This window comes from Barbatula barbatula (genome assembly GCF_947034865.1).
Source record: "Barbatula barbatula genome assembly, chromosome: 14".
NCBI lineage: Eukaryota > Metazoa > Chordata > Actinopteri > Cypriniformes > Nemacheilidae > Barbatula > Barbatula barbatula.
Genome location: NC_136777.1, coordinates 8,113,881 through 8,136,343, shown reverse-complemented (window position 1 = coordinate 8,136,343; position 22,463 = coordinate 8,113,881). Strand labels below are relative to the sequence as shown.

At 37.6% G+C, this 22,463-nt stretch overlaps 1 protein-coding gene across 4 annotated transcripts; it reads left to right on the top strand.

Annotated features, from left to right (window-relative positions):
- Window positions 1-443: 443 nt before the first annotated feature.
- On the top strand, window positions 444-6,354 carry chst3a (carbohydrate (chondroitin 6) sulfotransferase 3a). Of its 4 annotated transcripts, none has more exons than XM_079472835.1 (4): window positions 450-944; window positions 1,188-1,290; window positions 3,866-4,045; window positions 4,132-6,041. In XM_079472835.1, the coding sequence occupies exons 3-4, from the start codon at window positions 3,966-3,968 to the stop codon at window positions 5,324-5,326; spliced, it is 1,275 nt and encodes a 424-aa protein (XP_079328961.1). In that variant the 5' UTR covers window positions 450-944; window positions 1,188-1,290; window positions 3,866-3,965; the 3' UTR covers window positions 5,327-6,041. The 4 variants fall into 4 exon arrangements, with proteins under 4 accessions (XP_079328963.1, XP_079328961.1, XP_079328962.1 ...); XM_079472838.1 differs by having other exon boundaries at window positions 527-944; window positions 1,161-1,290; window positions 4,132-5,926; XM_079472837.1 differs by lacking the exon at window positions 1,188-1,290 and having other exon boundaries at window positions 444-508; window positions 4,132-5,926.
- The last annotated feature ends 16,109 nt before the right edge of the window (window positions 6,355-22,463 follow it).

The following is a 22,463-nucleotide window of genomic DNA, read 5'->3' as shown; positions in this document are numbered from 1 at the left end:
GTAATGTTAGTAACACTGTGTATCACTGCCTCCACGTGGCAAGAATATGCTACTACCAGACGTCCAAAAGCTCTTTCTCGTAAGGGCCTTGGAGACCTCTAAGCGTATTTTAGCAAAGAAAAAAACAATGTTAATTGCACTAAAAACACCATAATACATACACACAGAAATGCTGTGTTACATGTTGTTTGTGTGTGTTACAGCCACCCAGAATAGCCAGGATAGCTTACAGCAAAAACACTAACATGGCATGCACTGTCACCATATAAATAAATTTAGCGATTACTAAACAATGATTCTTTCACATACATATCACAAACCGTTTCTGTTTTACATATTTCAAGGCAGCCACGTGGTAATGAATTAAAGTACACCAAGTTATCTATGTTAGTTGGTAGCGCTTAATTTATTTGTTTTCTACATTTCTTGTGCACGATGCTGCCACCTACGGGTCATAACAGCAACAACACTTATAACCATGTGTGATTGTAAACGGTCATTATGGCAGGTAGGGGTCCACTCTCTTGGGATAATAAATTGGTTGGCTGTGGTTTTATTATAGTACAAGCAGCCATGTTTTGGGTGGGATTATATATTTCCGTACGGCAGTTTTACTAGAAATGGTCGTAAGGTTACCAGGTTAATTTTCTGTAAACTTGACCTCTGAGATCTAAATAGTTGAGTTCAGAAGATCTTTCCCGCAAACTAAAACATTGGCGCTTATTTAGAGCACAAGAACACACGTGATCCTGTAGGATGAAGGAATCCACATAGATGTGTCCAGACCAGCTCTCCTAAACAGAAAAGCTCTTGTCAAGACCCTCGCGTTAGGGGTTCTCTTTTTAACCACGTGACCCGATATCCAAGGTAGCCCAAACTTGAGGAGCGTCGAATGGACACGTTTTCAGCTCTTCGCAAAGAAAACCGCAAATGGAGATAAATCTGTAAGTCTTTAATATTGTTCGAGTCTGTAAATGACTTCGGGACATTTCACGCGAAGCGAGTTGCATGCTTAAACTACATGAAACATGTAAAAGTCGGAGCGATGAATTTTTAATCAACTTTGAATCGTCAAACTCCTTTTGTTCGTGGAGTAAAGATTATCAGGGGAATCATCCCATCTAAGTCTGTAAAGGTCAAACATTAACTTTCATTTAAAGCTTTTATACTGATTTAACTCGCTGCAGTAGTTTGGAGACTTAACGTACGCTACGGAACAATGTGTAGCGGTGACCGGACGCGATCATTCGGGATGCTCCGGAACAGCCGCCGGAGACACATTTAGCCAAGGTATGAATTTACACATCAGAAAAAATGCTTTAAAATACATAAGTTGATACGTGCGATTTTGTCTTCTGCGTTTCTTACAATGGAACTCGAATATAGCCACAAACAAAGCATTTTGGGGCATCAACCCTTTATTTTGCAAATGATCACCAATTTTTTTTATTTAGACTTAAATCTCATGACTTAAAAAGTGTTTATTTTAACAATTGTATTGTATTATATTATATTTGTATTTATATAAACAATTTCTACGAAAGCCACAGTTCATATTTTCTATGTATGCAGATAAAAACATTTCTGTAAGTTCACCCTTATTAGCTCATCAACAGAACAGCTAGTGAAAGCAATCGTGTAGCTTTACTTGTATGTGCCTCTGTGACAGAGAAAGCAGCATTTGGTGCCATGTCTACTTAAGGTTTACATTTTGTGATATTTCCATGACAAATACACCAGTTCCCCTCCTCCACCACCGCCGCAGCTGCAACTTGTGGGCCTGTCTCTGGTGATAGTGGATTTATCTCACAGAAGAACTCCAGCTAAACACTGCCTATCTCCCAGAAGGCGCCATCACGCACTGCTGAACCGCAAAGCGCTCAGTAATGAAACAAGACAAAAACACAAGGATGAAACATGCTCCCTAGCCCCAGACCGCGCACACCTCTCTGATACCCGCGTGCTAACTCACTTTCTGTGTCATGTTTCCTCACAGAAACCGGCTCTAGATTATATCAGTGTAACAGTGATTTTTCAAAAGTTTAAAATGACTGACCACATGTTATAGACCGGTCGGAATACATCAGATACACTGTACCTTATTTTAACAAGCCATTGATGTGTAGTGTACCGTCTGTTTCTTGGAAATAGAAATGAACGTGGGCATCAAAGTAAAGTCATTTTGTAGATGATAACAAATGAAAAAGGTTCAAGCATCCTTCAAAACCAAAATTTCCTGTACACGTTTAACACATCTATACGGCTGTAAGAGAAGCCATTAATGTAATTTGTATAAAAATGATGAACAGAGCGATGTCCCTTTCTGCCTGAGCAGATCATCAGATTTGTCAAATGCTCCAGTGGGTTTTGAATATGTAAAGATCTCGGTTCAACCGCTGTGCCTGACAGTTTGACGGCTATGGCATAATAAGCCTACATAATTGGTTTATATTTACTTGGACTGCACACTATCATTCGTTGACGGCATGAACATTGTGTCACATCCTAAATGCTACTCTTTGTGCAGACAAATTGCGTGGCATTTACCTGTGACAGTTGTAGCACAATACGAATCTTATTTTATGACAGCAAAACTGCACTGTGATTTGTGTAGGGTTTGGAAGAGTGTTACAGTCGAAAATCTGGGAGAGGTTAGGTAACAGATGTATTCATGGTATGGTCCAGTTTGAGCCTTGTCAACTGGTGTTTGTCTTGCTGTTGAGTTAACAATGCATTACTGTGGGTAAACAACAGTCCTGAAGAGAGTCGAATCTGGTTATGGGAGCTAATGCATTTAAAGCTATTCTGAGGGGTTATCTGGGGTCAAACATCCCCTAAAGCCACTGGTTTATTGCAACAACCCAATCTATTATGTGTGTGTGTGAGACAGAGAGAGAGAGAGAGCGAGGGAGATCATTTTTACCTCATACCTTTGGTGTGAGATATAACAAAAACAATATCCATACTTGGGATTCTTATTATTATTTAAAGGTGTTCTATTATTTTAAGGCAATTTTTATTATGTTATACTGTTGTCTGAGGTCAACTTTTGAAGTTCAGGTGGTTTTTACATTTGAAAACATCAATATCAATAAGTTATGTGCTATTTTCTACCCAGATTTTGAGACCAGCTCGACAAACGCTCTTCAACCTATCTATGACATAGATGAACACAAATGAATATATTTGGACAAATGTTTGAACCCAAGCAGTTCTTAACCACCTACTCGTAATATGTTTTGCCAGCTACTGTCTGCTGTTCTACCCAGAAGACGGATGAATGAAAACAGCAATAAATGCAAGCAAGAACAGCTAAACACATTCAGAGCAGGAACCTCATTATTTGTCATTAAATATTTCTCAGAAAATGAATAGCTTCTTTGCCCAAAAACAAAAAATCCACACAGAAACTGACTTCCCATATTTAATAAAAGCACTTCAGTGTCTCTTCAATAGGATGTCATTTCCTTTTTGCAGTTGCCTAGGGGTAGCACCATGAAGCTACTGTATGATATTTTGTTTCCTCTTTGCTCTCTAAATTTGTGCTCTGAAGCACATAGATCTCATTTTGATATGAAAATGATTCATCTTGACCCAAGTATGAAGAAGCACACAGACCAAAGAGAGACATTGTGCTACTCATCATCTCTCATCATCCCAAATGAGAGGAATTACTGGACAGGTGATGACAGTGCAGGGTTGCTTGTTGGGGAACAAAGCTGAGATTGTCTGTGTCTTCTTATATTCCCCTGTGCCAAAAGGTTTAAATCTGTCACCGGTCTGAATAAATACGTATGAACTAGTTTTATGTCTGTGACTAATACGATTGTCCTAAACTGTGGCATTGCTTCTGATTTTATTTCAGATGAATTGTTGATGCAGGTTCTGTCATGAGATGAGACCAAACCGCTGACTGCGGTGACTAAAAAGCAAGAGGCACTTTCTAACCAGAATTGTATTTGAGAATGAGGAATAAGTATGCAATTATCATCATCTCCATTGTGGCGCTTGTCGTCATCGAAAAGGAAAACAACATTATTTCAAGGTGAGTAGTTTAAAAAAAAAGAATTTATTTCCATGTGCTGTGTCAGTTTTAAAAAGTTCTAATTTTATTTTTTCTCAATATTGTAGGGTTTCAGATAAGCTGACACTTCACAGAACAATGCAGACACCTGAGACGCTGGTCTCAAGTTCTTTTGAGCTTATGGATGACAACAGCTCCTATCTAGATGATATTTATAGCAACAATGACACTCAGATTTTAAGGGCCAGCCAAAATGGCGAAAAGCACATCCTGTTGATGGCTACAACACGCACAGGATCCTCCTTCGTGGGAGAGTTTTTCAACCAACAGGGCACCAATATGTTTTACCTCTTTGAGCCGCTTTGGCATGTGGAGAGGATGCTATCGTTTGGCATGGGCGGCACAAACACCAGCACATCTGTTTGGGTGTACAGGGATGTTCTGAAACATCTCTTCTGGTGCGACTTCTCTCTTTTGGAGAGTTTCATCAGCCCCCCTCCCCGGAACCATGTCACCCATGCCCTGTTCCGCAGGGAGTCCAGCGTGGCCCTGTGCGAGGAACGGGTCTGCACCCCAGTGGTAAAACACGTCTTTGAGAGGTACCATTGCAAGACGAGACTGTGCGGGCCGCTTAATCTGACCTTGGCGTCTGAGGCCTGCCAGGGGAAAAAACACAGGGTTATAAAAACCGTTAGGGTCCAACAACTAGACACTCTTCGTTCTCTAGTAGAGGACCAACAACTGGATGTCAGACTCATACAGCTGGTAAGGGACCCTCGGGCCATCCTGGCATCAAGGATGGTGGCTTTTGCCAATAAGTACCAGAACTGGAAAAGTTGGGCTGTGAATGGAGAAGTACCTGTCGAGGACGAGGAGGTGAAACGTCTGGAGGGACACTGTAACAACATCCGCATGTCTGCCGAGCTGGGTTTGAGTAGGCCTGAATGGTTAAAGAACCGTTACATGTTAGTGCGTTACGAGGACATAGCCAGGTACCCCATGCAGAAAGCAGCGGAAATGTACAATTTCACAGGGATTCCATTTACAACACAAGCAAGGGAGTGGATTCTTAAGAACACGCACACGACGGCGGAGGCAAGCGGCGTGTATTCCACCCAAAAAAACTCTTCAGAACAGGTGGAGAAATGGCGCCTTCGTATCCCTTTCAAACTGGCCCAAGTTATACAAGAAGTTTGTGGACCAACCATGAAACTTTTTGGCTATAGGTTTGTAGAAAATGAACGGACATTGGTAAACAAATCTTTTAGTTTACTTGAAGAGAAGGAATTTACTTTTTCATAAAATATGTTTTAACACTTTTTGATGTTTATATCTGTGACCAGGTTTTCTGTATCTACACTGGGATGTTTGGTTATACTTATCTGCTTGTGAAATCTGTTTTTTGCCTTAAAAAGTGATTTGTTTAAGATGTCTTTATCTGATAAACTGGCAAAAATCCTCGATACTCATGTGATAAGAAAGTAAGTGCTCTGAGTTTAATGGCTGTATGTGTGTGAGCGTAGATTGTGAGGACCAATTGTTTGAAAATGTCTCTACAAAGAAAAACAACATACACAAAAAAAGTCATTCTACCCATTTAAAAAGACTCCAAATTATGGGCGAATTATTTTGTGTCGAGGTTAAATTTAGGGATTAGAATATAGCACACGCCTTGATTGAATCTTGTGTATGCGTGTCTGAACAGCATTTCCTATTCTCTAAACATGAAAGGATAATGTTGTCTAAAGAAATAAATGTTATTTATGTATGGATGCTGCTGGAGTTGTGATCAGTGTTTTCTTATTGCTAATTTAATTCCTTAATTTGTTTTATTATAATTAAAGCAAACATGAATTGGGCTTCTGTCAAAAAGGTGTCATATCCTATTATTGTATGATATACAAATATTTCTGTTTAATTTAAAATATATATTAACTGAGAAATAACTTGCAGTTGATGAAATGTAGACTTTTGGCATACAGCTGTGATGACAGAATACAATGTTCCCATTATTCACGAATAGACTTTTGTCCATGCAATGTCTAAATACGTTTTAAATTTCACTTGAATTTTTACTTAACATCTTTTTTATAGCTTCAGAAATATGAATAGATTATCTGGAAAAGTAAAAATATAAAACAAGTGTTGCGTTTAATGGGAAAGTATGGGGTGAAATAAAGGGTAAGTGCACCCAAAAATAAACATTTTAGCCTTATTTACTCACCCTCGGGTTGTTCTAAATCTGTATACATGTCTTTGTTTTGATAAACACAGAACTACTGTTGGTAGTCAATGGTGGCCAAGAACTGTTTGGTTATAATAATTCTTCCAAATATATTTCACTGTGTTCATCAGAACAAAGAAATGAATACAGTTGTAGAACAACTTGAGGGTGAGTAAATGATGACATAATTTGTATGTTGGGGTAAACTGTTACTTTCACAATTCATCCTTTACAATTTTCGTTGCGTTACAGTTTCAATTGCATTGTTAATATAGTTTAATTTCCTTTAAATAATTTAATTGGGCAAAAGCTACATTCTCTTCCAAAAATCTAATACAGTAATTTATTTTTAGACTTTTGAACTGTTATTGTAACATAGGAAACATACATTCAAAGCTAGTACGTAATGTAAGAGCTTTGAAACAGTAATGTTTTCTCTACACACATTACCTCACAATCTTATCTAACGTTTTATTTTTAAAAACGACCAGACTAAATTATAACATCACCCTCAAACCATTTCCTGAATAACATTTCTGACCATGGAGAACTGCTAAATGGCAAAGCTCAGATGTCTGTCTTGAGAACTCTGTGACCTTGTGAAAAGTGGTACAGTAGCATCTTTATGAGTTACTCGGGGTTTACACAGCGAGCGAGTGACGCATCACGATGTAACAAAACTAGAATGCTCCTATTATAATGAATGAAACACTGCCAGACTCCTCCTCATACATAATCGCATTAGTGTTTTAATTCTGTAATATCTCGTCACTTGCTTTCAGTGTAGAGAGGGTGGTAAAAATAGACAGAAATGGAAAGAACAACACAAGAGAAACTGGTTCCAAGGGTTGCACATGTACTGGTGTTTCTTTTTTCTTCACCCCATATACAAGTTCATAGTTATTTACAGAAATAGTTTCTCAAAAACTAACCCCAGCAAAACATGAATTTATCACATTCCAGCATAAGGCTCCCTAAAATATGTTCCCATTTAGTACCACTGCTCTGTATTTGCAACAATAAATAATTTAAGATCCGCTATTGCATTCACTGCTCCATGCCAGTATAAGACAAATGTGCATTCAGATATCTAGCATCTGTTAAACAAAGAGAGAGAGAACAGAATGTTACACACAGTGTGTCACAAAATATGGGTTTGTGATAATACACACCATGCTTCTTGAAATCAGAATCTCGGATTGATTGAATCCGCAGGAAGATACAGAATTTTGTGTTGGCAAAAGGCTGAAGCTCCCGCTCTGCTTTGCTGTATGTGCTGTATCTTCTGTGGTCTGTGTCGTGAATGCAGATTCAGATTATAAAACCTGCACAAAATTTTGTGCAACGTCGGTGGTTTCCTGAGTATGAACATGTGTACATTTTATACAAAGTAGAATTTGTACCCGTAAGATTTTGCTGCTGGTTCATACCGAGGCCAAACTACAACGTGCCCCTTCTAAACCTACAGAAAAGTACTGAGGTGGCACTATGCGACTATGATAGTATCATATGGATATCTAACATTAACATATACGCTATAAAAGCTACACAGTCCGACAAACTCAACTGTCAAAGATATTTTCTTATTTAAGTATGTTTTCGTTTAAATGATTCTTTCCAGCATTAAGTCTACTATGCCTTCATAAGGGGACGTTGTGCTCGCTGTGTATATGCATGTGTTCCATACCCACAGGATGTGCCACACCTTCCAAGAGTCCACATTTACACACTAGAGCTCTGAGTGCCGTTAAACAGGCCTTTTATATCATAAGCTTCCAGTCCGTGCAGCACACAGGCCTGCCTGTTCATGACTCAAAAGCCTGTTGGTCTTCCAGAATCAGACTTATCTATTCAACACAAAGGGATTATCCCACTAGATTCTCTAAGTGCTTCATTGATGGCTTTACAATGAATGTGTCTGAGAATGCACAACAATTTGGTTTTAATATCTGTTTACGAAAGAAAATCCCAGTGAGCCTATTTTCAAATTGTTTCTCAGTCATGCAGACTTGGGTCGTTCTGCAGATGTTTATCTTTAGTGTCTGGGTTAAATGTTGGAAAAGGGAGGGGGAAAAGTGGCTTGAGAGAGGGAGGGAGAGACTTGTCTGTTTATACTAATAATTACCATTTTAAATAAACAGAGCCTCAAAGCCCTCCGTTGAAGTCACATTTCCATTCCGGAGGAGGGAATATATACCATAAACGTGTGCATGAGCTGAAAGTCAATTATGCATAAAGATAGTATTTAGCCAACAGACATGGACTAAAAACCACAAAACTAAGCTGAATTTCTTGGGGTTTTTAACATACTGCCAACATGGCTTTACAAGACCACATTGTGGTGTAATGTGTCCTGATGTCCATGTTGTTCATACTCTCTAACTGTAGAGGGCAGTGTGCACTAGAAAATAAAGCAGCTTTGAAACAGACAGGTCATCTCAGGGAAAGGGGAAAACATATTTTTTTCCCCAACGATGTCCGCAAGACCATTAAAGTTATAATTATTTTACATTTTAAAAGTAAAGTTTGACACTGAAACTCTTGGGACACCACTACGGTCACATCTTGTGAAAAAACACCCTTCTGTTCCACGGTTTCATGGACAAATGAATGTGACAAACACCCTGTTCCTATGTCCAATACAGTAGGTTTGAAGGAAAAGTGGGTGCATGAAAGCATGACTGCCTGCAGACTTTCTGTAGAGCGGATGCGAAGAATCCGTTCATCAAAGGGTGTGAGGTCCAGCACTAATCCGCAGTTAATGGCGGACAGGGGTGCCCGGCCCTGTCACTTGGTTCCTATTGGGCACACCACACTAATACCCAGTTTCCACCCAACATACTGTCCTCAAACGGCCGCCAACTTTAGAAAATACGTGGGTGTGCATTTGATAAATGTAAGAATATTTCTGATAGTCTTGACATACTGTTTCATTGTAGGCCTACTGTATTGTATTTGTACTATTTTGATTTTTTTAATTAATAAAGGAAACGCAATACTGTATTTTCATTTATTTAGGGAACTCTTCTTGCAACTGGGGCACCAGAAATAAACCATAAAATAAATAGAAATCCTGGAAAGTACATGCTTTCACCATTTTTTCTTGTAAGTCTGCTGTCTTTTTCTGTAATTTCAAGTTTTTTGACCGTATTTTCAAAAATAAACTGTAACAAAAATCCTGAAAAAAAGAACTTTTCCGGCAGCTGGGGTGCCAGATATAAACTGTTAAATAACAGTTTTTCCCTGTAAAAGTACATTTCCCTCTCTTTTTTGTTGATTTTATGTTTTGTTTTACTGTAATTCTGTAAAAAAAAAATTTTTAAAGTGAAGGTCCGATTAAATGATTTTGGTTTATTTATAAAAGCGCCTACTAGTTTGTTTGAGTGATAGACTGAAGAGAAGTCACGGCACTGATCAAAGACAGCTTGAGACCACAGACCATAAAAGACCTAACAAGCATTTCCTTGCTCTGTGGTCGTCTTTTAAAACTAATAAAATGAGGTCAGGCTTCGGTACCACTGTCATGATGAAAAAACCACAAGACAATGTCCTCTGCCATAACTATTTCTCTTCTTCTGCTGAAAGAGTTGTTTCTCTTTCATTATGTGCCATGTTAGTTCAAAACATTGTGGCAATGAGCAAAGCTTTCTTGTCTGATCTTTAATGAGTGATTTCATACCAATGACCTTTCCCTTCATTCACAGACTGTTATGGAAAAGAACATAGTGTTGAGAAATATGTCAGCGTTTGAGGTCACTGATACATCAATTATTTGCGCTGCTGCTTTAAAATGTTTGGTAGGAATCGGACTCTTTTGGTGACCCTGTACTTCTCATTATAACCGCAAACAATCAAAATTCACAGATAAAAATCAGCTCGCATTTCTCTCTGCAGTGCAAACACAGATGGTTTACGTCCTCTTCTGAGATAATTTGTACTTTTGATTCTTTTAGTCGCATCTTTTTAAACGACTGCTTTTGATAAAGGTGGGAGATTCGCAGAGGTAGATATCCAGGAGCCAATTACAAGCCAAATGTGAGCAGCTTAGTCGTGTGTGTGAGCTGATAGAAGAAACCGGCCTTAGATGACAAACATCAGCGCTTCCCCAAGCAGTCCTGCCACACCTCTGAAACCTCCCACTGAAAGACATATGCAGGGGCGACACTTATGAATATTTCACAGAGATTAGAGACCAAGCGTTGAGAGGTCAACCATGTCTCAAATCAGACCTGCCCACAATCTGAGGGCAGTGAACTATGGATGTCAGTCATGGGGAGATTTGTCAAGGTCTTTGTGTTTTTAAAATATTCTGCTTGATTGTCTCGGAGAAGCAGGAAACAGCAAACATTTATTTCACAAAATTTCCCAAGCACACACACACACACACTTTTATTTTCAACTTTAAAAGCATGAATTTGTCAGATAGTGGTTCAAATGAAGCAGAACACAAACTTCATTCTATTTTTTGCAGTCCTTCATTTAAAGATCCTAAAACTGATATTGTCTTCATTACATTACATACACTATATTGAGCTGTTTTTTCGTGATTCATGGCCGGACTGACACGTCTATGGATGTGTTCTTTTAATTAAGCCAACGTGGAGAGGTAAAGGAGATGCTTGGCAGCTTGGCAGGAAAATGGCATGTTAGGTCTATTCAGGAGCTGTGTGCTGTCCATCATCTACCTGCTCTGGCTGCGGACCTTTCCCTTTGGATTCCACTGTAATGCGAGAAGGTGGACATCTGCGTCTGACTGAATGAGGAAGAGCTTTACAACCTTCTCTGATAATATAAAGGCCCTATCATTTACACAAGCTTTTTTCAGCCATTGTGCTGCAAAACCTGCAGTTGGTAAAAGCACAGGACTTGGAAATGCGTGGTTATCTACAGTATATAAATAAAAATGATGAAGTGATAAATTGTAAAAGTAATGTAAAGTAATATTAGGTTCCTGCTGCATGTTCTAATATTATGGTTTAGAAAATAGGCACTTAAAAAAACTTTTTGAAAAGACATCATAGCCTTATCTGCTGGGCCACAAATGTTATTTTCTAATCCAAACTAAATTTCAATTGCTGTTGGATTGAGTTGGATTTTTGGATTATTGCTGATGTAAAAAAATCACCCCAAAAGACAAACTTCTTAAAATAGAGTCAATTGTGAAATATATATTTTAACTATATCAATATATTTTATACAGACAATATAAATGCTTCTTCAATTAAATACCATTTTCCATTAAAATATAATCCCTAACATTTAACAGTAACTGAACATTGTTTTGGTCAAGCCTGTGCTTTCTTGTTAATAATCTCCAACTTTTAACCAGCAAGCATCAAAGCCCAGAACTATCCACTTTATATAAAAATATAAATCAAAAAAGGTTTTGAACGTTACAGTGAACGTCTAAAGGCCGGTACCACACCGTAAGGTCAAAACTTTGCCCACATAAATAATGAAAAGTTAACTCGTCACTGACACACTATCCTAAAGCGCCTCGTAAACACGGATCCATCAGTCATTCTGCTGGGAGAACCTTCTCAAATGTCATGAACTATGAAAAGTAATTTCTGGACTATTTGTTCTACTCGTACAATATTCATGCTCTTTGTAACAGACACCATAACATTTTTCCTCTGCGCCTGAGGTGAGAGGGAATCCCACGCCGGTCTGAGAAAGAGGCCATCTATTAACCCACTAAAATAAACATTGCATTTTTAATCCCTTTAGCATTTGCTCGTGCATCATTCAGTACAATCTGGAGTAATATATAAAGCTCTCAGAAGGATGTCAGGGATATTGTGTGGAAAGCGTAAGGTCATTTAGGTAAAGCCACTCTGGTTGTAGTCGTCTATAATGCATATGCAAAGCGACCGATCGTAGAAATTCTGACAGGGATCCCGCACACCAGAAGAATCACATACTTCCAAACAAATGTATGCAAATAAACAAGTGTGATAAATGTAAAGCTCTACACTAACAATTACAATGTAAAACACTTTATAGTTAACAACAGACTTATACTTATACACCAAATAACAAAAAATGTCAGCTTATTTTAAATACACTACATAGCTAGAATAATTTTAAATCTGTAAATACAATTATAAATTATAAAAATAACACTTGGGATTTTGTTATTTTCTTTTGTTACAACAATGTTGCTGCTGTTAAAACTTTTAGTGTAGCACTGTCAGGTCTTGAGGACACCAGATCGAAGCAAAATAAAGCCTTAATTGCCGTGTACACTGACATGATTGGTGATTAGTATTCCTAATGGAATTGATAAAGAAATGATTAAAAGAGTACTTTCTCTTTAAACAGTGCAGGGAATGTCAGTGCCAGTTGTAGTTTCCTGACGTGTTACAAAGCACACTTGACCAAGTCCATTTCCAAATGTCACAGACTTTGATATGCAGAGCGGTGAAACTGCTGACTACTTTAATTAAATAAGAAATACAACAAAATGACACAAATTACAAAAGGAAATTTCCTCTAACAACACTGTAAAACTTTCAATTCTTTTCTTCGTCTTGGAATGTGTAACTACATGCAACGTTCAGAAAGTATTTTCTTACAAAAACTGTTTGTAATAAGAAACAAATATGCAATGAGACTCCCACCCAAACACACAGAAAAACTAACATACAGACAGCCTCTTTGACCTTGAAGACCCGTGTGTGCCGTGCTGACAACACACATATACATTTGTATTCATTCTGATACCATCTCTATAACTACCGTAAGCAAAAAAAAAACTTCCATCTATTCCCATCAGTGAGACAGTGGAGCCAAAGAATAGCGTCGGCCAGGACTATGAGAGAACATCTGAGCACTTCCAGTGTTTATTGTGCCTCAGGTTATATAGAGAAGCAGGAATGACTCCCTCTGATGACTGTAAGGCTGCTATCTGTGTTTTTGCTTCTATGGACAAATAGTTTGAAATTCACATATATCCCCTAATTTTTCAAATGGGTTTCGGTCTGCAGGATAAAATTTCTATGTAGTCAGCAATAGATATTTTTATGGTAATCAATCAAAATCCACTGACAGCAGGCCTGGCAACTGGCCATTTTTGGTTTCTGATGATGCCGCTAGTATGAAAAATGGTAATACTACTCAAATCTTTTCGTTTTATTGTATGGTTTGAAGTTTCAGATTTAAAAAATGGATACAAAATGTATATAATTTAATACACTTGCAGGTAAAATGGTTATGAAACGAAAATAAATACTTTTCCATAAAGTGTTGATGATAACATAACTCATTTCAATATCACTCAAAAGATAAAATATACAAAAGAAAAAAATACAATTTCAGATGTGATGTTATGAAAACAAATATTGCATTGTTATACACCATAGATCTTCTTTAAAAGGCGGATCTTCTTTCTCCTTCTAAATGTATGTGTCCACTTCTCACAGAATGATTGATGGCAGCCACTTACTCTTAGTGAATAGTCTTCAGTCACAACTTTCATTCCTAATGCCAGTCTCAACAGTGTATCAGCCTCTGACCTGCTGCTTTAGCCCTGAGGAGACACCTGACCAGATTCCAGCCTCCTTACATACAAACATTGTAATCTCTCAGTCTCTGACATAGCAAATAAACACACCACACAAGCAAAGGCCAGAAACGTAATATCCTACTTCCTTCCTTTGTGTCCACTTGACAGGTTGTAGTGGGGCTCAACTAAAAGAGAGAAAAATGAAACATATTTTATGGGTAACAAGGAGCAAATGACTGTCTTGTTGAAGCTGGAACAAAGTTAAAGGCAATGAGATTTGATACTGGCAGAGGAAATGCATGCTGAAGTCATCAATATGTTTTATTTGTTTTTTACAGACGCTGGATGAGCTGTCAGTCAAAGTCACTTTAAGCAAACATTTATAGATATTTTACACAGAAAACACTGTCATTTTACACAATCATTTAAAACTAAGCATGTGTGTCAGATAAAACGCATAGCACCATTGAATGTTTATACGTGTATGGTGAAAAAATATATTTTAATCCAAAAATTCTAATGTTTTTCTTTGTCATAATTCTGCTGTAACCAATTTACACCACCTGGTGGCAGTATGTAGCGCGAAAAGAGCCATTTTCGTTTGGCAGAAATGAACATTTGGATATCTAGTAGCCTACTACTGTTTTAATATGCCAATATGTACGTACAACAAAATAAGAAACTACAAAGAAAATGTTAAGAATTAAGTAAATTATTAAATAAACAAATGAAATACAGGAGGACAAGCACAGATAAAGCAGTAGCAAAATATCATCTGACCAGAGACAACAACAGCACTTCATAGTTCTGTTAATGACTAACCTAAAAAGTGAACAAAAAAGTTTCAACTGAAAAATAAAATAAAACACAAATTGTTTGTACCTGGCAAATGTACTAAGTCTGGATTAAATTAATGCTGAAGCTAAAAGATATCTAACAATACAAAGAACCTCTTGGAAATATACATCAACAGAATAGAAACTTTTGTGAGTGAGCAAGTGTGAAATAGTCCTTAATATGTCCTTAAGGCGCAGAAAGAAAATATTTGCAGTCCTACAAATATATAAAGCAGTATAATTTACAAAAAACTTCCCCAAACAAAAACCAAAGACAACCAGCATCTTCCACACATCATCAATACATCAATATTACCTGATATAATATTAATTGATCTAACCCAGTGAAATCAAACAAAGTAAAGGATACTTTGTAAACCAGTAAAGGATAAACAGTGCATGTTAGTGGTGCAATGCTGAGATCAGCTGATGTGTTGCATGTAGGCATCGTTTTCTAGGTTTTAAGTAAAATACAAAATTATAGATGTTACCTCTGTCAAGTTCCATGGTGCAATTAATTTATTTAATAAAAGGGGTTTTTCGGTGATTTGTCCCCATCTCATATTATAGCATGTTTCCAAGTCATAATTTGTTATTGCAATAAACATTCTTGCGTGGACGTTATACTGAGGTATTATCGTACAGTGAGATTTTTATATTGTTACATCCCTAATTGTTAGGAAAATATTTCTGCATTGATATCATAATTGTAAATTGCAATCACAAAGATCTAAACATTTTTTGCCTTTGTAAAAAAAAAGAAAATCTTGAAACTTTTGTAAATGTGATCAATTAATAATCAGATTATACAATAAATAAAACAAGAGGAAAGTTAACTTTTAATTTATTTATTTATAATATAATTAAATAAGGGAATACATGAATGGATAAATATAGTATTACAATGTGGAAACATGAACAATAATGAGCAACTATATACTGTGTATTTACAATCTTGCAATGATTTCTTATTCACAGTAAACTAAATAACTGATAAGCTGCCAAAAAAACATACACAAAAACATTTTAAGAATAATGTTAAAAAACGTAAACTCAACGCACAACAGTTTCGTATGTACAGTAGCGATTTTAGCAAACTCAATTAAGCAAAGGACAAACTGGACAGGAAGAATGTGTGTGGCCTCTACAAAGACAAAAGGAGGACCTTGGTTCAAGGCTATCATGTGAATTGTTTTTCACATAAAAAATGCAAGGAGTCAAAAGTTTTGCGATAAGTGACAAAGCAGGCGGTGCCTTCAACTCCACCGTGGGATGCAACACAATTTAATAAAGAAAGAAGGTCTGGAGAGGAAAAGTGTGACGTGGAGGTTAGCTGGAGGTCTCGTGCTAGATGAAAGTGGGAACTCTCTCTCCCACTGCTGTCAGCACTTTTTAATGTGAACTTTGCGATTGATTGGCGGGGCCTGCCAGGTTTCCCTCCAAACTTTCTCCGCCAACCCGTCTCCTACAGTCACACATCAATACAGCGGCTCGCACTTTACTTAGCAAAGAACAAACATAGTGTCACTAAGTCTCTCTTTTCTATATTCCACAAGAGTGATCAAACTCGTTTTAATATAATTAAATATATTTGGAGTTTCCAAAAAACTTCCAAGAATTCAGTGTACCAAGAAGATAAATTTGGCCCTTGATGCGAATGTAAACAAGACAAATTTAGCAGAATTATAATCTGATGTTTTTTTATTATTGTTATTTCCATCCTTACATATGTAGCTTTCTACAGAAAGCACAAAGGTTGTCTCTAAAATGTCCAATGTTAAGTTCTACACACTGCATGTTACACGTGTCAAGTTGCGACCTTTGTCTGTACGGCAATACAGCACGTAAAACAACTCACGCTCATTTCACATAAAGGTCAGAAATTCAATCACACAAACCAAGAGTATTTCAATAATAAAGTATGTATGGGTACGGCTTGACTTTGTCAATGATTTTGCGGGTCAAACTATATCACCCTTTTAACAATCTGTTTTGTTTTTTGGTTATCTATTAATCCAGAAACTTTGGGGAGAGGCTAGGAAACCAAGATGTAATAGTTCAATCATGAGCCACTTATTTAGTTAAAAGAGATCTACCATCCTACCATATACCAGTTTTATATTCATAATTATCCATATTTATACAAATTTCCAGGACACACCACCAGTTCAAATACTACCAGAACCTTAGCCTGCAAAACAAAATAAAGTCTTGTTAAAGTAATATTGTCTTAAATATGACTAGCATACAACTTCTTAAATATATTAAAACTTCTTTTGAATACATTCCAAAACACAAAATTTAAACAATAATAATATGTCGTGTATTACAAATGTAGCCAGATATCAAACAATCACAATGTCATGAAAATGCCCAATAAACCACTAAGACTCTACATCTTAGAAGGAAAAGACAGTACTTAGAGAAGAAAAACAGGGCAAGTCTTAAAACATAGAACCATTAGTCAGTCCGAGCAAGATGGTGGCGCTATCAATCAGGAAATTAGAGAGAGAAAAGCAAGGAGAGAGAGAGAGAGAGAGAGAGAGAGAGAGAGAGAGAGAAAGACTTTGGTTTAACTTTTTTGCCAATTTTGTCAAATCCAGATTTATTCATCTGAAAAAGGCTACAAGTGGCTAAAACTAGAGATCAACTTCCTTGCAATATCATTCAATTGTTGTAGTTGATATGCAAGGTCTACATCTTCTACAGTACACTATTACGGTAGTCTTACCCTGCCAGCGAGTCCCCTAACCCGTCTTTTTGAATGCGGGGACAATCGGTTTGGTATGTGAAGCAGAGGTGGGTCCAGACATGCACAGATGAACACATATACAAACATAACCCACACGCGCCACGATCCAGCGGCCAGGAGAAGTGTACAGGCTGGTAGAACTCCTGGGGCTTGTGAATCCAAGCTGAACTTTGGAGCAGCCTCTTAACAGATGGCAGGAGTGGGTAAACTCACTGACTGGTCCCGCACAAGCACCCTGCTTTACAGAGACTGCCGCAGATTAAATCTGTTCATTGTTAGGGTCAGTATCTGGCTGAAATCAAACTCCCCGATGTACGGCCGTACTGTACAGTGTTTCAGTATATTACAGGGAACCAATGAAAAGGATTTAACCCCACAGCGACTACTGTTAGACACACTGCTACAGTCTAAACTGATTTTGAAATGGATACGTTCTAACGGCGAGACGCACAGAGAGTCTGTGTAGTTAAAAGCACTTAAAACAACAGTGTTACCTTCTTCGCATGGCCTAGGGATCTCGAGCTAAACTCTAATTGATGTTGAATGTAGTTTTTAGGGGTTGGGTTTTAATGCAAAGCCTTTGGGATGCTGCGCATTAAAACTGCATGTCTCTTTCTGCAGTTTAGTAAAACAGGATAAAGAATAGAAGCTGTTCAATTTAGCAAAACATTAAACCAAAATCAAAAATAGTCTTATCAGCATATAAAACACCAAAACGTCCGAGACATCAAAGCACAGATGATGAATTTAAATGGTTGGATGATATTTTTGGTTTAGAGAACGATAAGAAAATAACAAACATCCACGAGGTGGGATTTATAATTTAACTTTTCTAAAGCAGTAGGTATTTGAAATGTTTTGCATTCGTTTTCTATGCTAGGTACATAGCGAATGTTGGAAACATTTGTCAATGTATGCGCCTGACTGCACGGAATAGATGATTAGAAGACGAATGGGGGAATAATATAGCCAAAAACTGAAAATATTGATTTTGTTCTGGATCTGACAGAACGGCCTTCCCATCAGACTCCCACAGCACAAAAAATATATTCACACAGTAACTTTGTCATGTTGATTTGATGCCAAGAATTGGACAGGAAGAATAAGTAGCTCTTTTCTGCTGTGATGCTCCAAATAGATTGGTGTGCCAAATTCCTGCATTTTACACACGTTTAATAATGACCAAATATGTATTAGATTAGGGAAAAACCTTCAGTGCTAAAATTAGGACGCTTTGGGTTGCATAGTAAACACTTTGATTAACATATTCCTAATTATTTTCCCACTTCATCATTACTCGTTGACAATTAACATTTGCCATGACTTGAGGCTGAATTCATCTAAACTTTGATACCCTCATGAAATAGACACTCCGTTTTACATTTCGCACAGTGTTCAGGGCACATATCAAATATACAAAACTACTTTTTAATGTTCTAAGGCTATAATTACTAACTTCAATTATACCCCATTGAAAGCAATTTGATCTGATAACTCTTTGTTTGTTGAACATGATGGAAAAACACAGAAAAAAGGCAAAAGAAACCAAAAGCTAATTAAAACAATTATGAATGTACAAAGAGGATGAATTATGGGTGTGGCTGGATGCAGGGGTGAGTTTTTCTCACGATTTCCAGGAATAGAAGGGTATTCTTAATCTAAAAGCCAGCCTCAGTGACCTACATCATGTGCTTAAAAACTTCCCAACGCCGCGTGACTTTGGACTAATTGTCCCAGCTCTCTGAACATGTCACTTGACACAAACATGGGATTGTCTTCACTTCAATCGGCTTAAACCTGCACCACAACAAACAGGAATATCCTATTTAATTCAAAGTGAAAAACACGCACAAACAGTCCACGCAAGAGATAGATATCAATTAATCAGTGTTTGTAAAGCAGGCCAGTTATGAGAGAAGAACAGGTATTTCTGCACATCATTGGGATGTTGGCCCCAGCGGAAAGCACTGGGCAAACAGCAGAGCTGCTTGTGAAGGGTAATGGGACATTGAATGCCAGAGGACAAAATCGGAAGTGGCTGCAGAGAGAAAGATGAAGTAATCTCAGAAACAACTAGACACACTCCACTTGAAATTTTGCCTCAAACAAGATTAAAGTGAAGTTATTCTACACAAGTATGGCAAGGATATCAATCTTCTGCTCGGAGAAAAACTAAAAACAACAGAGCAACAAAAATCAAACGGCCCATCTTTCTGCTGGTACAGTATAGTTTGGCAACTCAATTTTTTGTGTTTAATTTCATTGTAGGGTTGTACAACTATTAGTCGCAACTCGTATGCAAAATAAACGTTTTTTTAAGTATATATAAATACACACACATGCATGTATATATTTAAGAAATATTTACATGTGTATATACATTTTTGTAATGCTACATACTGTATGTATATATTTATATGTGTGTTTTTATTTATATATACAGAATTATTATACACAGTACACACACATATTTTGTAAACACAAACGTTTATTTTGCATGCGATTAGTCGCGACTAATTGTTGTACAGGCCTGTTTACTCGTTTTTGTATTTAATTACTTTTATTTTATTTAAAAACAATTGCCAAAAGACAAATCATAAAATGGTGCAATTTTACAGACTACGGTATCGGTAAACTTATGTGTTTAATTTTCAAATGAACACAATGCAATGGTTTGCAGATTAAACTGTGAGTCTCAAGCTGTATTTACATGTAGTATTTAACTCAAATGAACACATCCAGAAAGGAACATGTATTTTTACAATATAAAAAGGCTTTAACTGTACTCTATACTATTGCACTATTTACAAGTTAAAGCAAAACAACAAAAACTTTCCCATGGCTTTCACTTTCCGCAAAATGCCTCCATGTAATTTAGAAACAGCGCGAAAGTTAGTGTGAATGCGAATCTGCCCAAGCCATTTAAAAATTCAACAGCGTTAAATCCATTAAATGGGGATAACATAGAGTTTTTGTTTCAGACCTGTTGCATAAAGAATCCCCTCCCTGCTGCCTAAAGCCCTACTGAGAGAGACAGCCTTTTAATGAGGGGGGGATAATCCAGCACAACACCCCCACTAATGAGCTATCATCATGCAAAAATGCCAGCTTGATACACATTAATTGGATTCCCACTTTTCTGAACCAATTAATTGACCTGCATTGTCATGTGGCCTGGCTGCAGTGGGTTACTAAGAGACACGGCTTCTGTTAAGTTTCAATGACTCCTGCGGCTAAAAGGCCTGTGAATAGAAGTAGGTATTAGTGAGATCAGTTCTCTCATTAAAGGCTTATGACATTTGTTTGAGCCAATCCCTTTGTTGAGAAAACAGTTTGTGCTGCTCAGTTTAAGTCTCGGCTGTGGCCTGTGATGGTCAGTTTTAGCAGCAGCAGGGTCCGCACGGCAGCTCTCAGATCTGTTCACCTGCGGGGAAGTCTAGCGGTGAGAGAAGAATAATCCCATGCACTTGTTGATCAAATGCACTCACGGCTACAAAAACAGATACTGGATGGCTTTTAAAACACAGTTTAATCTTTTAATCTTCTTCATGGGTTTAGAAAATCTGACAAACACACAAAGAAATCGGAGAGCGGGTGTAAATATCAAATCGGTGAGAAACACACACACACACAAATCCCCCTTTTTTGATATGGGCCATAAAAGCAACCGTGCCCTCCTCCATTGGCTTTGGGTTATAACCTCTGAAAATGACTTACATACAGTGAATGGAATGCAACCGCTTTAGTCAATGATCTCCTCGGGGAAACAATATCCCTCGGTCTGCTCCTACTCACCAGTGTAAATGAAATGCCTGTGGATTAAACAGTAACCATGTGTAAATGAGTTCAAAGAGCCCATAATATTTGGAATAATATTACTTCCTCAAGGAAACGTTTGCAACCAAAAAGGTAAGAAATGTATCGTGCTTTAGAAACAACTGGAAAGCCATCTTTCAAGCACATCAAACAAAGATGATAACAGCAAGCAAGCACGCACGCACCATTCTGGGAGGACCACAAAACCGCAAGCCACGATGTGATCTGCTCGAACGAGCCCTACTGTATAGCGAATAGGCAATGCCAGTCAGTTTAACATTGTGGATGCGGCATCTCCATTAACTGAGCTTGATGACAGCTAATTCTGAGCGTATTGATTTAAAGGGTATTGACCTCGGGTCCCGGGGTCACGTTGTAGTGCCGTATTGATCCGGCACTGATCTGCATGTAGGAGGCTGATCTACGGCTCGGCCACTTATAAAGCAAATACAGCTGCGGGCAAAGGTCCATTATCTTTATCAACAGCTTAACACAGTCAAAGCACAGGCGATGTTTTAATTTGAACAAATCTAATGACCTCTGAGAACGGCTCAGATTCTACTGCAAGCATCCTAATTCAGTACATTGATTAAAACCTTAAGTAAACAATAGCAAAACTGGACAAAAAAGCAAAAGGTACTTTGAGAAACATCAATGCAAGCACATTAGACACAAGCGGCCTTGGGAAAATATACAAGGTATCTATGCTAATCTATCACTGCGAGAGTGCTGGTAATAGCAGACATTAGTAGAAGATCATTACCCTCCATTGTGCATTCACTTAACTATACTAGACAGAGGTTACAGTGTAAGGTGGGCAAATGGAATGGCAGATGTTGTTTACTGGACCATCCGAATTAGAAGAAATGGAGGAAAGATGTCAGCACTGTAGCATTCAATGCAGCAGACATGTGTTAGTCCACCAACAAAAATACAAACGTCTAATGGTGTTTTAACAAAAGTCTTGGGAATTAGAGGGGGAAAAACATAAATATTGAGGAAATACGTTTATTATTAGTCCATTGTACCCCTGATGTATGGTCCTCTTTCACTCACTGCTTGCAAAAACTGCTTTACTAGACACCTTGTTATCAAAGAAAGTCATACACTGAATGACACTATTGGGTTATTTTTCACCCAAAAATGACATATTTGACGCAACAATAGGTTAAAACAACCCAGCTAGCATTGCTGTCCTACTGAAACCTTGGATGTACAAATAGGCGTTTTCCAGGAAATGTAATAGGCTGGTGTCGCGTTTAGCCATTTAAAGCTGCGAAGAAACTGATATTTGGGCTTTAAAT

Coding starts and splice junctions, on each gene's coding strand:
- chst3a (XM_079472836.1), top strand. CDS start 3,966: ATGAGGAATAAGTATGCAATTATCATCATCTCCATTGTGGCGCTTGTC. Junction 4,046..4,131: donor GAAAACAACATTATTTCAAG/GTGAGTAGTTTA, acceptor TCAATATTGTAG/GGTTTCAGATAAGCTGACAC.